This window comes from Elgaria multicarinata, chromosome 5 (genome assembly GCF_023053635.1).
Source record: "Elgaria multicarinata webbii isolate HBS135686 ecotype San Diego chromosome 5, rElgMul1.1.pri, whole genome shotgun sequence".
Taxonomy (NCBI): Eukaryota; Metazoa; Chordata; class Lepidosauria; order Squamata; family Anguidae; genus Elgaria; species Elgaria multicarinata.
The window spans coordinates 109,497,617-109,517,298 of record NC_086175.1 but is presented as its reverse complement, the minus strand read 5'-3'; the positions used below and the strand labels follow the sequence as shown (position 1 = coordinate 109,517,298).

General features: G+C 44.8%; 1 protein-coding gene across 1 annotated transcript in view; it reads left to right on the top strand.

Moving 5' to 3' along the window:
- MTUS2 (microtubule associated scaffold protein 2) overlaps positions 1–19,682 on the top strand; it is a 371,748-nt gene that overhangs the window by 345,918 nt on the left and 6,148 nt on the right. The window contains exons 9-14 of the mRNA XM_063126999.1: positions 1,947–2,161; positions 4,480–4,585; positions 12,559–12,632; positions 14,817–14,915; positions 16,940–17,059; positions 18,302–18,399. Of these exons, the coding sequence (XP_062983069.1) occupies positions 1,947–2,161; positions 4,480–4,585; positions 12,559–12,632; positions 14,817–14,915; positions 16,940–17,059; positions 18,302–18,399 (712 nt within the window). The remainder of the gene's footprint in view (positions 1–1,946; positions 2,162–4,479; positions 4,586–12,558; positions 12,633–14,816; positions 14,916–16,939; positions 17,060–18,301; positions 18,400–19,682) is intronic.

The following is a 19,682-nucleotide window of genomic DNA, read 5'->3' as shown; positions in this document are numbered from 1 at the left end:
GCGGGGTGGTGGTTCAAGGGATCCTATTGAATGGGGTGAACTGTGGTGCAGAGAGTGGTGCACACAAATCTATCAGAGGCAACTTCTGTGAGATCAGAGCATCTCAGACTCAGTCCAAAAAGCCAACCAGATAAGAGCAACTATAGGCTTCTTGCCTCTTGCCTCTTCCATAGTTAACATAATCATTTTGATAACTGCAATGCCAGATTCAGTCATGTTAGTGTATAATTAGAGTTGCCAATTCTTTGGGGGGGGGGTGTTCTGTTGGGCTCCTTATCTTTAACAGCTATATCACAGGCAGTTACAACTTGGGAATAGTTGTACGCGCTGCATTTGGCCAGTTCAGATGGGCAAGAATTTTTGTTTCAGTTGATTTCTAATTTGAAAAATTAACCAAAATTTGTAACTTTCTGTTTGGGGTGGAAAGAATGTGAGATTTATGAAGTTTGAATGCAAGAGAAAGCAAAACCGACAGATTCATCCAACTCTACTGTTCTGGCAGTGAACAGCAGGAGATTGGGTGCATCACAATATAGACTCCAACTACCTGATCATATCAGAAACACTGTTGTAGTTCCTTTTGGTCTCTGCAATTCAAAGCCAAACAGAGTTGGTAAGCCAAATCCAAGCTGCTAGTGTCACTCAAAAAAAATTCATCCAAGAAATGCTTTCAGCTAGGAAAGAGGAGCACACCTATTTGTGATTATAGCACAGGATCTCTCTAGCGACGTTTACAAATTCTCTATTTCAAGCATTCAATCTGACGATAGCTCCGCTCTTATAGACCTTTTAGGATTCAGATCTTGCAAAACCCAGTCAACTGTTGAATCTCTGCTCTATAAAGAGAAAGGATGATTCCTACTATCACCCTCTTTTCCTCAACAAATTGGCACCTCCTGTTCTCTGAGTCTTATTTGTACCAGCACCCCAGACCTTTTCTTAATGAGGGTGACTGGTGAGAGCACACATGTCCTAATCACCCATTTGTTCCTTAGTATGTGCCAACAGTTACAGTAAAGCGTGTGTCGCGGCTCCAGCTATAGGTTCCTTTGCAGTGACGAATCTTGATTTCCCAACAATATGCATGCACTACCTGCTTCCAACACTTGGTGGCTTCTGTTGTTCTCTCGACCACTTCGCATGCAAATATTTCCTGTATTTCAGGCCTGCATAATTTGTGATCCACCAAACCAGATACAACCCACCAGCCACTGTTTGTGCAGTCCCAGGCAGAGGGCAGAAACAAAAGATTGATCAAGAGCTTAGGGCTGGGATGGGGAATGTTTCACACAGGTGCCTTCAAGCCCCACCGACTGGAGGAAATCCCTGCTGTTATCATTGGGCAGTATCCAACTATGTCGTTCCATTAGTGCAAATGACGTTGCGCTGGCAGAAACCAGGTTCTGAGCTACGCACAAGAAGAGAACCCAACTCAAGTTATGTTTGCACAACCGTGTCTGCGCAACTGGTTTTGCATCAATCTTGTGCAATGCATTGCACAACCATTGTACAACTGGTTACACAGCTGTTTGTACCCATTATGTAGAATATTGTGCTGTGCATTGCGCAACCGGTTCCATAACTGCTGTCACAACCCGCTGGGAAAGTGTAATGGGCAACCACTTGCAAAATGGAACAATTCAGCAGAGTTTGCTATTTGAGTTTGCAGGATGTCAACATTGGATAGTGCCTCTTGATCACAGATTGTAGATAACAGCGGGGGATGTGGCAGCAGGGAACTTGGCCAGCAATGCGAGGCTGTTTATGTGCTGCCCCCATGGACTCACGGTCTGGTGGGCCACCGTACATGGCCGATGGGCAGTGCTCAGCATGGTGGGTCACAATTGTCTGCTGCTCAGCTCTCTTTATACTTAGTGGAGGTAAAGAAAACCCGTTCAGTTCTGGCTTCTCTGCAGAGCCTTAATGGGTCATTCTTCTCCCTGCAGCCCTCAATGCAGCAAGATACGAGAAATTACAAAAAGAGAAGGACGAGCTGGAAAAGAAGTTTGAGGGGAAGCTGAGGCAGCTTGGCTGGCAGCAGCAAGAAGAGCTCCAAGCGCTCGAAGAGCGGCTGCAGTCACAGTACAGTGCCGAAATCGAGCACTTGCAAGAGGATCACAGCACGCAGCTTGTCCGGATCAAGAGTCAGCACCAAGAACAGGTCAGTTGAGGTGTCTTAATCGTAAGCCCGGTAGGCAGCAATCATGGCCATAATGGAGGGGTGCTCAAAACTCATAAGCCACATTCATGCATGTGCCTGGCTTGTGAGTTTCCCTTTGAGTAGCTTCCAATCTCCACCCCCATCACACATTGTTTAATAATAATATAAAATTTGGGGCAAGATCTGCCGCTGAAATTGACAGGCAGACTCAAACTGAAATTGACAGGCAGGTTCAATGCCTTTGCACCGAGGGGCCCCCTCCACATTCGTGCCCCTCACTTGCCATTTGACATTCAGCAGGTGGTGACTGAAGAGTGGGCTGTGATCATGGGCCCCCATCTGCGGAATGCCTTCTCCAAGGAGACACATCTGGTGCCAACCCTGATGCATTTCAGTGCCAGACTTTTTCTTTCTTTTTTACTGGGCCTTTTTTTTTAATCTGTAAGGGGGTTATAGATTTTTAAACATCCATTTCACTGATTTTATGGTTTGTTTTTCACTGCTGCTTTCTGCTGTTTTATCGGTTTGATTATTTGGGAGATCTGGTGGTGGTGGTGGTGGTAGGTTTTTTTGCATGTGGTGTGTATGTGTGTGTGTTATTAACTCTGTGGCCCTGTTCAGAAGACACCTTAAACCATGGCTTTAACCATGGTAGTTAAGCCAGAAAGCCAGGCTGTGTTCAGAAGACACCTTCAACCACAGCTTTAACCACAGTGAATAAAGCAAAAAGCTTTGTTCGCCATGGTTAAAGCCATGGTTTAAGGTGTCTTCTGAATGGGCTGAGTTTGTGAGCCACTCTGGAAGTTTTACTGAGGGGCGGCATAAAACTGTTTCCAGTACAATGCAATAAATAAATATTCACACACATTGGGTGATGCGCTGTCCCTCCATGAGTTCTGGATTTTTGGATTGGGGATTGTACACCAGCCCTAAGTCAAGCAAAAGATTCTTTTAACTTTCCCAGCACCAACTTAAATAGAACAGGGGTGTGAGGCAGGGGCCTGGAGAGAGAACAAGATGGCAGGGTTTAAGGGAAACAGTGAGGTGCATAAGAGATGCTGTCTTTTGATAGGTGATGTTTCTTGAGAGCCACTTTGGGCAGGGGTGGCCATGGAAAAGTGGCATATAAAGTAAACTGGAACAAACAGGCCACTGAAAATGGAACATCGCTCAGTGAAAGAGCGCATGTGTTGTATGCCAAAGGTACCAGGTTCAATCCCTGGCATCTCCCAATACAGCTGGAAAAGACCCCTACCTGAAATGCTGGAAACCCCTTCCTGGAAATTCTGGAAACCGTAACTGAAAACCTGGGGAGTTTCTGCCAGCCATTGTTTAGACCAGGGGTGGGAGACACATGGACCACAGACCACATGTGGCCCCTATAGCTGTTGGGGGGGGGGGTGCACCACCACCACAACCAGTACCAAATTTGCAGCAACAGCAAAGAAACGATGGTTTTCCTTGGGAGAAGCAGAATTGTGTTCCTGGCAGCAAAATCTGCAGTGCAGCAGCAATTGCAGTGCCAGCAGGGGAGGGGATGCAGGATGTGGGGGAGGAATTCCTCCCCCCACAAGACCTGTGGGAGACAAGACTGAGCTAGATGGGCCGGTGATCTGACTCTGTGGAAGGCAGCCTCCCCAGAGGAAGCAGAAGGGTTCACAAGTGTCTTTCAAGCAGTTGAGATGATACAAGCGAGATATCCATACAAAAAAAGTGGCTTACAGGAAACTGGGCTAGTGGGGTTTCTAACTCCTTGAGCCATTGTCGCTTCAGCATTTGGGGGAACTCATTGAAAATCAGGATTCGAAAAGATAAGAAGCCCCCGCTCTATCAGGCCTATCTAGTCCAGCACCCAGTTTACTTCAGTGGTCAATCAGATGCCCCTGAGAAGCTCCTAACCTTGACAGTAACCCCTGTCCCTGAAACTGTAGGTACTAGCATATAGCAACCATTTATTTATTTGTTTAATATATTTATTTACATTTATATCCCACCTTTTTTCATCTTGCAAGGAACCCGAGGTGGCTTGCATTGTCCTCTTCCTCCTCCCCACTTTATCCTCACAACAACCCTGTGAGGTAGGTTAGGCTGAGAGTCAGTGACTGGCCCAGAGTCATCCAGCGAGCTTCGTGGCTGAGTGGGGACTAGAACCCCGATCTTCTGAGTCCCAGTCCAACACTCTAACCACTACACCACACTGGCTCTTATGACTTCTCGTCATTGGCAGCCTTATCCTCCGTGCATTTGTCTGGTCCCCTTTTAAAGCCATCTAAGGTGATTTTATCTTATCTAACTGTACCGCTTTGTTGTTTGAACAGGTAGAAGACATTGCAGCAACTCAGGAAGCAGCAGCGTTAGAGATGGAAAATAGCCACACTGTTGCTGTTGCAGTGCTTCAGGAGGAATATGAGCTCAAAGTTCAAGGTAGTTTTGTAGCACTGGCAAATATGGGGTCAGTGGTGGCTGGTGTCCGCTGGGGTGTTGGGGCAGAGGGCAGAGCAGTCTTTTGAATCTTCAGCATACCACTGTAAGTGGAACTAAGGCACATGAACTTTAAAATCATGAGTGCAAAGCAGGGGGATAGTATTGATGGTGGTGATAATATCGTCAGAGCCGTACAGAAAAGCAGACTTAGGAACCCAACGGTAAGCTCTGAGAATATCCACAATCCACTCTTTACATGTCTACCACAAGGCATCCACCCAAACTATCCCTCTGCAGGCCTACGCAGAAGAAACAGTGAGAAGCAACACAATTAAATCCAATTTATCCCTGCACAATCAGAAACAAGGGGCGTTGCTAGACGTACCGGGTGTTCCGTCGTTGAGGAGCGGTGAAAGCGGCTTTTCCCGTTCAGCCGTGACGCCTCATGATCCACACCTGCCTTCGATTTATGGCGGAAGTTTGCGCCGGTTGTGCTGCTGCCGCCGCGAGAACGGTTGCGCAGCCACACCGGCCTGATTGCCGCGGTTTTTTTTTTCGCTCGCTGCACGGTTTGCGCACGTCCGAAAGACCGCAAACTTGCGCAGCCGTCAGCGATGCCGCCGCCGGCCCTGGCGGCGGCAGCGGCGGCAGTGCCAGTGCCAGCTGAAGTGCTGCTGGTGCTGTTGAGGGTCAACATTGATGCGCTCACTTCCTGATGGGGGTCGTGGCGGGTGTCATATGACCCGAGGTCAATCGTCTGCATGGCCACTGTGCCTACATCTCCCATCATGCCTCTGAGGTGTCGGCGGCGATGACCGCCTCTGTGCCCTGTGCCCCATCCCAAGGAGCCAACCCACATCTGGCCGTAGCCATGGCAGCAGCCCACAAACAGCTCTGCCCTCTGCCAGCCTGGTACCCACACTAACAGGCAGCGTACAGCACCGCCATTATGCGGCCACGGTAGCTGCCCACCGCAAGGAGTCACCAGCCACTTTTCCGGTCCTCCGTTCCTGCGCAAACTGTCACTGGGGAAATAAAAAAAAAAAGCCGCTCCGCCGCGCTGCCCCAGCTGGCGGACTGCGCGCAAATGGCGGAGGCGGCTTGACCGAAGCCGCTGACCACTCCCCCTTAGCACGCCTTTTCCTGACCAGTGCCGACCGCAGTGACCTCACATCCTCCCACACGTACTCCAAATTACCGCGGGACAGCAGGAAAAGGCGCACTACAACTCACTTTTTTAAAGTCGGGAGAAAGAGGCTTCACCGCGGGATAACGGCGGATCCTCGTGAACGTCATCTGGAAGCCTCGACGTGGCTGCGGAAGGTAACGCGCGCTAGAGCCTCGTCTAGTAACGCCCAAGGACTAGATTCCTCCAGAGTAACCGAGAGCAGCATGATCCGAGAGCAGCAATAAACAAAGATAAATAATCCACACAGCCACAAAAAGAAAAAAAAAACCACTTCTTTTCTGTTCCAAGAGCAACCGGTACTGAACAGAGAAGGAAACTGAATTGAGTGATTTTAAGGTCATGATTTTAAGCTCATAACTTTTCAATTTAGTAATTATGTGATCGTGAATGTTTATTTCCTATTGGTCAGGGATTTTTTTTTAAAAAAAAAAGTTTCATTTTCCTGCTGTTTTCTTGTTTTGTTACTGTGTCTATGATTATTTATTTATCTAATATATTTTAGGCTATCTTTAAGGGCCATGCCCTCACAAAGCAATGCACATTAAAGGAAGATGCGTTGTTCCATTAGACGCATTAAGATACATTAGACACATGAGACAGCAGTTCAGCATTGTTGATGTAAACAATACCATAAAGATTCCAATAAATAAATTAAAGCCAGCTACTATAGGGGGACCGTATGAAAAGGAGGACAGGGCTGCTGTATTTTTAACTGTTGAATAGAAATGGGAATTTCAGCAGGTGTCATTTACATGCATGCAGTACCTGGTGAAATTCCCTCTTCATTACAGCAGTTAAAGCTGCAGGAGCCCTGCCTAGGATGACCAGATACAAAAGAGGGCAAGGCTCCTGCAGCTTTGACTGTTGTGATGCCATGTTTCTCACCTGCCCAAGGGTCTCCACTTCCCTAGCTCGGCTTTGTCCATTTTCTTCTGCTGCCCCTTATGCCTGGAACGCTCTTCCAGAACATTTGAGAACTACAAGTTCAACCTCAGCTTTTAAAGCTCAGCTAAAAACTTTTCTTTTTCCTAAAGCTTTTAAAACTTGATTTTGTTCTGACTTTATACTGCTAGTTTTACCCTACCCTGTGCCTGTTTGGTGCATTTTTTCCCCTCCTTATTGTTTTATTACAATTTTATTAGAATGTAAGCCTATGCGGCAGGGTCTTGCTATTTACTGTTTTACTCTGTACAGCACCATGTACATTGATGGCGCTATATAAATAAACAATAATAATAATAATAATAATAATAATAATAATAATAATAGGGAATTTCACCAGGTTCCCCATATATACAAATGACACTTGCTGAAATCCCCTTATGTATTCAACTGCTAAAGATACAGGAGCCCTGTCCTCCTTTCCATAGGGTCACCCTAAGCTACTAATGTATATGTTTTAACCTTTTCTTTGTAAATTGCTTTGTTTTATCTTTGATATCTAAAGAAGTGCCTCTCCCTAGATCATTCTGCCCATCGATTGAGGTCGCTGGAGAGGCTCTTTTGGTTATATCATCATTATATCATCACCTAAGTTCAGACATCTGCAACTAGTAATAGGGCCTTCTCCGTGTTGGCACTCCAGCTGTGGAATGCTATCTGTGCCATTCCCCCCAATTCCCAGTGAGAATTCCCTTTCTCTAAAGCCTTTCTCACCCCAAGCAGGATCCACCTTTTCTCTTGCACACACTTGGTTTCGCTGCCACCAGGACCTTTACGGCTCAGGCCCAATCCTTACTCAGTCCTCTCTCTGTGAGGACACACACTTTATGCTTTGCCCTTATATTCTATTATTTTATTATTATTATTATTATTTATTTATATAGCACCATTATTATCTCCCCACGAGCAGGAGGCGTACAATTTTATAAACAAAAAAGATTTCTTAATTGGAATAATAAATTGTTGAATAATAAACAAGTAACTGAATGCCTCTATCAATATACGTTCTTTTGTCCACAACACTCCAAAACAACTCTCTCAAATAATCCTTGCACAATCACCACAGACCTCTCTCTCTCTCTCTCTCTCTCTCTCTCTCTCTCTCTCTCTCTCTCTCTCTCTTCTCAAACCTAAAATCCTAACTCCGATCTAAACCCAATATTATCCAATCCCTCCCTCATCTCTTCTTATGGCATCTGTGCTTGCCTCCCACAGGCCCAGCACCCAGTTTATATGGCAGCCCCGCCTTCTCACCCTCTCAGCCAATCCACCATTCTCCACCCTAGAGATACTTACCAAACCACAGAGCTATAAAGAGAACACAGAGTTATAAACATACACATCACATTCTCCCCCTTGAAGTCAGACTGGTGCCAACATTATTCAGTTTGGGGCACCAAGTAAAAACAACCCCTTTTTGACAGGTTAGATAGTTGGGCCTAGGTATTAGAACAAGATGTTTGACAGGTGGTATATGTGGAGTTTTTAATACTACGATGGCCATGTCTCCTCTTTTACAGAGAGAGAGAAGAGGGGGGGGAGAGAGAGGGAGGAGAAGGAGGAGAGGGGGAGGGAGGAGAATGCCAGGACAAATAAAAGGAAGTACTTCTTCAGATAGCACATAGTTAAATTATGGAACTCACTACCACAGGATGTAGTGATTGCCACAAATTTTGATGGCTTTAACAGGGGTTTGGATAAATTCCTGGAGGAGAAGGCTATCAATGGCTACTAGCCCTGCTGGTTATTTACTACCTCCAGTATCTGAGGCAGTAAGCCGGTTTGCACCAGTTGTTGGGGAACATGGGTGGGAGGGTGCTCTTGCACCATGTCCTGCTTGTTCACCCCTGTCTGATGGCTGGTTGGCCACTGTGTGAACAGAGTGCTGGACTAGATGGACCCTTGGTCTGATCCAGCATGGCTCTTCTTATGTTCTTAAAGCCAGTTACAAGTTCTTAAAGTAAATAAATAAATATGCCTTATACTGAGTCACACCACTGGTCTGTCTTACTCTAGATTGTCTACTGTGACTGTCAGTGCTATTCTGGGGTCTCAGGCGGGTGTCTTCCTTAGCCCTGCTGCCTGTGATCCTTTTAAAAGGGTGATGCCGGAAACAGGAGAAGTGTGACTTGTTCTACTCCACCCGCCCACCCACTGCTTTGTGCCAGGAGTGGCCCCGGCCGCCCCCACCGCCCTGCTCCCTCCAGTGGGTGCTCCAGAAAGCATTTGCCACAGTGAGAGAGCGGCTGAGGGGTTCTCTGGTGCAGCCGCCCACCCTCTCCTTTCCTTGTCGAGAGCCGCTTGGCCAGACGAAGCCGTTGCGGGGCTTTTGCAAGAGCTCAGCCGCTTCTTCTGGCTGTTCAGCTCTCCTCAGAGCCAGTATGGTAGCAAAGGTAAGGGGGAGCGGGATGAGGGAGGGGGTGCCATGCGGCCCTGGGACGGGGTGCGTGTTCTTCCCTGCTTCAGCCAGCAAGAGAGCTTGCGCTGGGGCGGTGAACCTGTGGCCTTGCGCATGGAGCGCATGTGCTCTGCTACTGAGCTGTGGCCCCTCTCCTCACTGGCTAGGGCAGACATAAAAGCTGCTATGGCGCCTTGGTGAGCCACTGGATTGTTGTGGCATGAGTTGCCATGGGCCATGGCCTCCTCCCCTGCCTGGAGGACTTACCATCTACCTGAGGTGGGCAAGAGAGAGTTAGAGGCAGCAAAGATGATCCACCTCAGAAAAACCAAGGAACAGATCAGTGGAGGTTAACCTACCACAAATGGTGCACTGATGCTGGAATGGGTCTCTTTTAAGGTGGGGATTAATATTTGATGCTCTACTGGCACTCATGCATAATGCCCATATCTATGCATGGAAACTGATTGCTGTTGATCTGTTAAACTTTCCAATAATCAAGCATCACATGGATATATATTAATATTCTTACAAAAGGTGACCAGAGTTCTCTACTCCAATCTATATTATATGAATTTTACAGTCTATCATGGATTTGGCTTATCACTGCTATTTTATAAATAAAATCCCCCCTCCTTTATCTAAACATTTTGATGCTTGAGTTTCAACTCAATTGCTTGCTTTCAGATCCTAAGACAGTTATGCGCCAGGTCTAGAGTGCCCTCTGGTGGACAAACGTGGCACTAACACAGCTGATCTGGGAAGAGATTTTATTTATGGATTCACTATTTGTAGCAATTTGTCGGGTTATTAATTTTTATCACATTCTGCTTAAACATTTGTGTGGATTATTAAAACGCAGATTACTTCAGGGTCGACTCAGATTTCATATCAATAATAAAATTGATTGAGGAACAGCCTCTTTTAGTACACACTAGATTGCCTTTGGACTGAGCATACAATGGGATTTTTTTCTAAATTCAGAGTACGTCAGGGCTATTGAGCTTTTTGGATCTCTGCCTCTGAGAGTGGAGAGGGAAACCCAGTCTCACAAGCCTGCTCCACAAGACAACAGAAAGATCCACAGCTGGTGTTTCTCCAACATTGCAACTCTGGTGTCAGAGAGCATAAAAAGGAGGCCTTCTAGGGATGTTTATTTATTTATTTATTTATTTTATTACATTTATATACCACCCCATAGCCGAAGCTCTCTGAGCGTCCTACAAAAATTAAAAACAGTGAACATGAAAAAGTATACAAAATTTAAAACCATCAAAAACATAAAAACAACGGTATCCATTTAAAACAACAGTTCCAGGGTCCGTTAAAAAACAAACAAACTTAGTGTTGTTAAATGCTGTTAAATGCCTGGGAGAAGAGAAAAGTCTTGACCTGGCACCGAAAAGATAACAATGTTGGCGCCAGGCGAGCCTCATCGGGGAGATCATTCCATAATTGGAGGGCCACCACTGAAAAGGCCCTCTCCCTTGTTGCCATCCTCCAAGCTTCCCTCAGAGTAGGCACTCAGAGGAGGACCTTAGATGTTGAGCCCAGTGTATGGGTAGATACATGTCGGGATGTTCCCTGGGCATGCCAGGGGAGGCCACGGATACCAGTGGAGGCTGGTGGCCCTGATGTCAGTGGGGCAATGAATCTGCTCCAGGTGTGAAATGTAAAGACCTACTAGTATTCCTGTTGATGGCAGCTCACCAGACAATCACACAGCAGTGGAAAAAAACTATATAATTTCAATTTGTCGGCATGGTATCATATGGTCTGTGGCAATGTCAGAAAAAATAACTCATGATTTGCTTCAAATCCATGGGCAATCAGAATCAACATTGTTTGCTGCTATATGGGGGAGGTTCGTTCAATATGCATCACATCCGGATATACAACGATATATGCCTACCTCAGCTTTGAGGATATGGACATTGTAACAATAAATGAAGGGAATACAGCACATTTATAGGTTAGTTCAATTGTATATTTAGTTACATTTAGAGATAATTTTTCTTACTTTTTTGCTGTTCAGCTACCTTCCCCTAGACGTTGTATTAGTCAACTTTTATTCTTATCTTTTTATACTATACCTATTTACATAACCAATGGATGGATAATCATTGTTAGTAGATTGTACGTATTCATCTTTTTCCCCCCTCCTCTTTTATTTCCTTTTTGTAATACCTTAAATAAATAAATTTTAAAAAGTAAAAAAAAAGTAAAAAAAATCTGCTCCAGGTTTCAGCCCCCGGATTTCCGAGCCCAATAGTGGGATTGTTCAGTAAAGTTGCAATCCTAAAGAGAGACCAAAACATGTCCCTCTATTGGCTGATATGATTTTGGGTGGGATCCAACAGGGCAGCTCTGCCTCTGCTGGTTCTGCTACCCTCGCAGGAGCCGCCACTGGGTCAATGGGACTTTCACGCTTCTAAAAAATAAACCGGGAAGCAAGCAGAAATGTTTGTTTCTGGATTGGGGCAGTTCATTGGAGTTCCCTTCTGCGAGCTCCACTCACCGGCCCTCTTCCAGAAAGGAGCATTTCTGCTCCTTTCAGGTTATTCTTGGTAGCACAAAAGCCCTGAGCTACCAAGGTACACCTTGGTACACGCCTATGGTACTTGTGCAAGCGGTCACTCCCACAAGTACTATAGGCGAGTAACGTATGAATTCACTTCCACAAGACGTAGTGATGGCCACCAATTTGGATGGCTTTAAAAGGGGGTTGGACAAATTCCTGGAGGAGAAGGCTGCCAATGGCTACTAGTCCTGATGACTGTGTGCTACCTCCAGTATCGGAGGCACTACACCTGTGTACATCAGTTGCTGGGGAACATGAGCAGGAAGGTGCTATTGCAATGCTATCCTGCTTGTGGCTCTCCTGTCGACAGCTGGTGGGCCACGGTGTGAACAGAATGCTGGACTACATGGACCCTTGGTCTGATCCAGCAGGGCTCTTCTTATCACTGGTCTGTTGATCCAGCGATCAGACTACAACACAGGTGGGAAACTGTTTTGGGATGTCGGGCAGATCCCCACCCAGCCCTTTGCAGGTTGAATGATGTCAGGATGCCGGGCCTGCTAACATCATTTGGTTCCCATTCAGAGGTGGAATTCCTACAGCCAGAGCTTCAGGCAGGAAACTTTGCTGCACATGTGATTTTCTCAGCCACGGACCTTGGCCAGGGCATCATAAGTGGCTAAGGAAGAGACATTATTATTGTTGATGATGATGATGATAATGATGATGATTTCATTTCTATAGCACCCAATAGCTGGAATTCTCTGGATAGTTCACAAAATTACAAACCACAAATGCAGATCACATGACAGTCAGGTTACCCCACTGTTGAGCCCATCCAAGACTGAGGGGTTGTGGCTAACGAGTGTGCCACAAACCTGTTTTCAAGCCATCGTGCAATGTTTTCTTTTTATGCCTTCTAGAACTGAAGTCTGCGCATGAGTTGGAAAAGGCAGAGCTTGAAGAGAATTTTGAGAAGTTGCGTCTGTCGCTCCAGGTCAGTACTTTCATGACATACACACCTTTGACGCAAAGCTCCGCTTGCACCTGGCTCCAATCAGTGGACTTTGGGGTACTATTTTAAAAACAAAATAGATCCCAGAAGCCTGAAATCCACCCATCCCTAACCTAGTGAGTTCATGGCAGAAGCAAGATTTGAACCAGACACTTCCTGAATCACAGCTCAGTCTCTTAGCCACCATTCTACACCAGCTACACCCAGTTATCATACAGAGAACAATCCATGCTTTGGGAGTGCACAGAAGAGAGAGAGCATGCTCGGTCCTGACAGCTCACCTGCTTCCAGTGTGCCAACTTCCAGGGCCTAAACAAGGCAGGGATGCCCCGTTCCTGGGTTGTTCTTCATGACGTGTGAACCCAGAACTCTGGGTTGCTGAGAGAGAAACAACCCAGAGTTAGAACCCATGGTTTGTTCTTGGGTTGAAACTCTGGGTTGTTTCTCCCTCAACAACCCAGCATTCCACATTTACACATCACAGAGAATAACCCAAGGATAGAGTTCCCTTGGGTTGTTCAGCGAAAGGGAAGTGGATGAGCAATCAGGAGACAGCATGTTCCCTCCCTCCCAAACAATGCATGGTTGACAAACTGGGTTTTTCCTTGCATGCGGTCATGTTGAAGAGTCCACGAGCATAAAATACATCAACATTATTTAACTACAGAAAAGTCCAGAGGGATGCCACAGAAGAACACGCTCAAGTCAGGGTCATGATTATGGATTCTTTACACGCAGATGATAGTTTGTCTCAAGGAGCTGAAGATGCCACCTTAGAGGCCTCATTGCCTGCACTGTGTACACTCATCCCACCTTCCTGTCTGTTCGCAGTATAGCTGAAGTGCTTCAAAAACCAGTTTGAGCAAAGACAACAATGGGAGGAAAAGAAATGAACAGCCTAAGGCCACAGGAAATGACGCCCCCATCATACACACTATATTTTGTTTTAAAATCAGTTGCCGGTCCCCAACCCTAGAGCTAAAACAGACATTGCTTTAGTTGCTACCAGCTTTGCAGGTCACATTTTTGCAACAGAAATTGCAGGGTGGGGGCATGATCTAGATTGGACCACAATGCTAGGGCTCAATCCAGTTCAAGGGCTCTGCACCCACTCTAGAGTAAAAATGGGGGCAAAAAAGTCATATCTGCTAGCTACAGGTTGTATCCAGTGTTAAGTTCCATTCATTTCAACAGGCCTACTCTAATCATAATCATAATAAATTTCTTACCCACCTCTCCCTTTGGATCGAGGCAGGGAACAACATCAACTATAAAAAATACTATAAAATATATAAAACTGATTAAAAACATATAAAACTACTACATTATTAAAATAACAGCCAGACATTTTAAAATTCAACTGGGTACGCCTGCCGGAAGAGATCCATCTTTATAGGTTTTTTAAATTCCAAAAGACTGTTGAGTTGGTGAATCTCTCCCGGCAGGCCATTCCACAGCCTGGGAGCGGCAGAAGAGAAGGTCCTCTGAGTAATGATTGTCAGCCTAGTTTTGGCTAGCTGAAGTTAGTTCTCCCCAGAGGACCTGAGTGTGTGTGGCAGATTGTACGGGAGAAGGCGATCCCGCAGGTAACCTGGACCCAAACCATGTAGGGCTTTAAAGGTGATAACCAACGCTTTATACTTTGCCTGGAAACTAATTGGCAGCCAGCGTAATCATTTTAAAACTGGTGTAATATGGTCACCCCTAGGTGTACTGGTGACCAACCTGGCTGCCATATTTTGAACTAGTTGAAGTTTCTGGACTAGGCACAAAGATAGTCCTATGTACAGTGGATTGCAAAAATCGACCCTCGAAGTTACCAGCACATGCACTGCTGCCTTTATTATTATTTATTTATTTATTTATTTATTTATTTATTTATTTATTTATATAGCACCATCAATGTACATGGTGCTGTACAGAGTAAAACAGTAAATAGCAAGACCCTGCCGCATAGGCTTACATTCACTAATGTGGGATCCAACCCTATATCTCTGAAGTAATGTCAAATTTGATTCTTCGTTGTGACAAATTTTCTTCCATTGATTCAGCAGGACTTGAGGCTGTCTGGCTTTCTCTGCATTAGGGCCACTGCCTAAAATATTTCTCTTGCGTCAAGTGAAAACCTCCTAGGCAACTTCTGTTTGTGCTTAATGTTAATTACAGGACCAGGTAGATACCCTCACTTTCCAGAGCCAATCTCTGAAGGACAAGGCGAAAAGATTTGAAGAGGCATTAAAGAAAAACACTGAAGAACAACTAGAGGTAATCAAGATACGTACAGTCGTGTGAAAAAGAAAGTACACCCTCTTGGAATTGTATGATTTTACATATCAGGACATAATAACAATCATCTGTTCCTTAGCAGGTCTAAAAATTAGGTAAATACAACCTCAGATGAACAACAAGACACGACATATTACACCATGTCATGATTTATTTAACAGAAATAAAGCCAAAATGGAGAAGCCATGTGTGAAAAAGTAAGGACACCTTATGATTCAATAGCTTGTAGAACCACCTTTAGCAGCAATAACTTGAAGGAATCGTTTTCTGTATGACTGGAATTTTGGGCCACTCTTCCTTACAACGTTGCTTCAGTTCAACGACGTTTGAGGGCATTTGTTTATGCACAGCTCTCTTAAGGTCCCGCCACAGCATTTCAATCGGGTTGAGGTCTGGACTTTGACTGGGCCTTTGCAACACCTTGATTCTTTTCTTTTTTCAGCCATTCTGTTGTAGATTTGCTGGTGTGCTTGGGATCATTGTCCTGTTGCATGACCCAATTTCGGCCAAGCTTTAGCTGTTGGACAGATGGCCTCACATTTGACTCTAGAATACTTTGGTATACAGAGGAGTTCATGGTCGACTCAATGACTGCAAGGTTCCCAGGTCCTGTGGCTGCAAAACAAGCCCAAATCATCATCCCTCCACCACCATGCTTGACAGTTGGTATGAGGTGTTTGTGCTGATATGCTGTGTTTGGTTTTCGCCAAACGTGATGCTGTGCATTATGGCCAAACATCTCCACTTTGGTCTCGTCTGTTCAAAGGACATTGTTCCAGAAGTCTTGTGGTTTGTTCAGATGCAACTTTGCAAACCTAAGCCATGCTGCCACGTTCTTTTTAGAGAGAAGAGGCTTTCTCCTGGCAAGCCTTCCAAACAAACCATACTTGTTCAGTCTTTTTCTAATTGTACTGTCATGAACTTTAACATTTAACATGCTCACTGAGGCCTGTAGAGTCTGAGATGTAACTCTTGGGGTTTTTGCAATTTCTCTGAGCGTTGCACGGTCTGACCTTGGGGTGATTTTGCTGGGATGTCCTCTCCTGGGAAGATTGGCAATAGTCTTGAATGTTTTCCACTTTTGAATCATCTTTCTCTCTGTAGAATGATGGACTTTAAATTGTTTGGAAATGGCCTTATAACCCTTCCCAGATTGATGGGCAGCAGCAATTGCTTCTCTAAGATCATTGCTGATGTCTTTCCTCCTTGGCATTGTGTTAACACACACTTGGATGCTCCAGACCAGCAAACGGAAAAAACTTTGGCTTTTATAGAGGTGGTCATACTTGCTGATGATCAATTAATCACGGACATTTGATTAGCAGCACCTGTCTGCTACTTAGCATCTTAATTCCTACGGAAGCAGTAAGGGTGTACTTACTTTTTCACACATGGCTTCTCCATTTTGGCTTTATTTCTGTTAAATAAATCATGACACGGTGTAATATGTCATGTGTTGTTGTTCATCTGAGGTTGTATTTACCTAATTTTTAGACCTGCTAAGGAACAGATGATTGTTATTATGTCCTGATATGTAAAATCATACAATTCCACGAGGGTGTACTTTCTTTTTCACACGACTGTATATAGGTAGGGATAGGAGAACCAGGGATGCTGGAGCTTGCTGAAATTTTCCAAACTTTATTTTAAAGTTTGTTTTGGCTCACTCCCATTCTCATTTGCAACCTGTTTCTTGGTTCATTCGAGTGGGGAAGTGCACATTTTGCAAAAGTTGTGCATTTTGCAAAAGTTTTGCATTTTTAAAGTGCACATTTTGTGAATGCGAACTCAAGTTTTGGAATTTGTGGATATCTTCGGCACACCTGCGCTCCTGCTCGCATTCATGTTTGCGGCTACAAATGCAAACTGAAACAAAATTAGCAAACTGAAACAAAATTCTCATACATCCCTATGTAGATGTAATTTAATTAAACTTGTAAAAACAAACATAAAAAATGTGTTAGACTACAATTCCTGTTTCTCATTGTCCTTCTTCCTCCTAGGTTGCATTGGCTCCATACCAGCATTTAGAGGAAGACATGAGTAGCCTAAAGCAGGTTTTGGAGATGAAGAATCAACTCATTCATCAGCAGGAAAAGAGGATCATGGAGCTCGAAAGACTGGTGAGCTCTCTTGCGTTTGTTTCAGAAGCAGCACAGAAGGTAGGAGAAAAAGGCACAAGAGCTTTTGTATATCCATTAGAGGCCCAAACTATGATATATAGCAGCCTTCCACAATGTGGTGCTTTCCATGTGTGTTGGACTACAGTTCCTATCATACCCAACCAACATAGAGTGAGGGAGAGCCCAGCGCCCACTCCAGATAACTGGTTCCATTGCCAAACCACTCTTACCCTTAAGACAAGGGTGGGGAACATGTGGCTCTCCCAATATCTTTGAACTACAATCCCCATCATCCCTCACCATTGACTATAATGGCTGGAGCTGATGGGAATTGAAGTCAGATCACAAAACTTTTGGATAGGGAGCAGTATATAACTATTGTAAATAAATCAGTAAATAAATAAATAAACATCTGGAGGGCCATGCAGTCCCCAGCTGTCCTAATGTTCAAGCAAAATCTACCGTCCTGTAACTTACACCCATCAGATGTAGCCCTGCTCTCTGGGGCAGCACAGAACAAGTCTTTATGAGAGCCCTTTGAAGAGTTGCTCGGAACGTGGGCTCATCTACACCAAGCAAGATATTCCAGTATGAAAGCAGTATATAAAAGGCAGGAGCCACACTACTGCTTTATAGCGGTATTGACATGCACTGCAGGATTTACACTACTGCTTTATAGTGGTACTAAAGTGCACTGACAACTGTTGGGGCCCATGACACATCTACACCAAGCAGGATATAACACTATGAAAGCGGTATATGGTATGTGTCAATGGGCCCCAACAGTTGTCAGTGCACTTCAATACCACTATAAAGCAGCGGTGTGGCTCCTGCCTTTTATATACCACTTTCATGCCACTTTCATAGTGGAATATCCTGCTTGGTGTAGATGAGCACTGTCTCTTCTCCTGGCTAAACATACCCAGTTCTTACAAAAAACAGCCTCTGATCTGTGACTGGGCTGGCAGCTGGGCCCGTGTAAGACCAGACCATCTCATTCTCTTGACCTTGGCACTCTGGATGGAATCAAGGGTTGCCAGTCGTGCTACGACACAGCAATCCTAACATCTTCAGATATTAGACCAGGGGTCCTACAGGTGAGCTCTTGAGGGTGTGCAGCGAGCCAACACCATCAGATCTGGGTGGTCACTTCAACTGGGATGATTAGTGGGACGCTTCTTTGGGGAGGAATTCTCCTGTAACTGACTGCTCATGCTGCGGCTGTCCTTTCTGTCACTGCAGGCTGAAAAGAACTTAATATTGGAAGAAAAAATCCAGGTGCTTCAACAGCAAAATGAAGACCTCAAAGTCAGGATTGATCAGAACACCGTGGTGACCAGGTCTGTCCCAGTATTTGCACCTGAGCTTAAAATTGCAGACATAAATGCAGCAGTCAGTGAGTTTTAAGTCATGTCTTCTATCATGTTCACATTAGCGGTATCTCTTTATACAGTCGGAGCATTGGAAGGAACATGATGTACATTCAGCCTATGGAGAATTCATGTCCCATAGTGGCTACCGGTGCAATCTTATGCACACATACCTGAGAGTAGGAAATAGGGGAGAATTTAAGTTCAGTGTGTGTGTTTTCATATGAATTTGCCAAGATTTGCACATGTCTTCATATTCAAGTTGAAAAGAACTTGACATTTAAAAAATTCAAATACAGGAGAAAGTGAGACGGGTACAGTCATGCATCTCTGCATGAAAGTAAGACTCAATCAGGCTTATTTTCAAGTAGGAATGGACAGATCAGTCTGTGTCCCTTTTGCATGTTTTCAATCTGTTCTGCCCCATTTTCTGTGTTGTTCTCTTTAAAAGGCCTGAACATTCATATTTGAATTGTACAAAATCTCGCCTACAACATGTTCCCCCTAAAAATACACATTCCCCTACACATTTTTTTGAGTCTGAAGGATTACTGCATTCCAGTTGACGTATAAGTCCAGGAAGTACAACATAGTTCAGTTGGCTTTAAAATGCAGACCGAATGACATCCTTCAGTGTCCCAAGTAAACATGCACAGGAACGCACTGTGGGAGGTGGAGCTGTGCGCCCGGAAGTGTCTCATTCTCATCACAATTGCCATGCACTCCTTTAGTTCATACTTGGCTTTAGTTGAACCCTATTTCCCATTTTTCACAGAGTTATTAAAGACTCCGGGCGCAATCCTATACATTTTTAGGCAGAAAAAAAGTCTGACAACTCCCAGCATTCCCTAGCCAGCATGGCTGGCTAAGGAATTCTTGGCATTGTCAGATTTTTTTTCCTGTCTAAACATGCGTAGGATTGCACCCCAAAAGATTTATTCTTTCATAGACACTGTCAACTTTTATGCATGTGGACAGTGTCCATAAACGCTTATACTATAATAAATTTACTAGAGGCACAAAACTCTCTCTTTCTTAAACCACTCCCCTTGGTAAAAGGAGAGGTCTTCCTTTCAGCATTGATAGGATTCCTAAGGAAATGTATGTGAAGTGCTCCAGTCTGGCTAAGGATGCAATCCTGTGTGTATTTTCGTAGGCGTGAACCCCACTAATCACAGTAGTAAACACGCGTAGGATTGTGCTTTAAAGTGTCATGTATTATTATTAACCGCCTGCTCCATTAGCTCAGAATC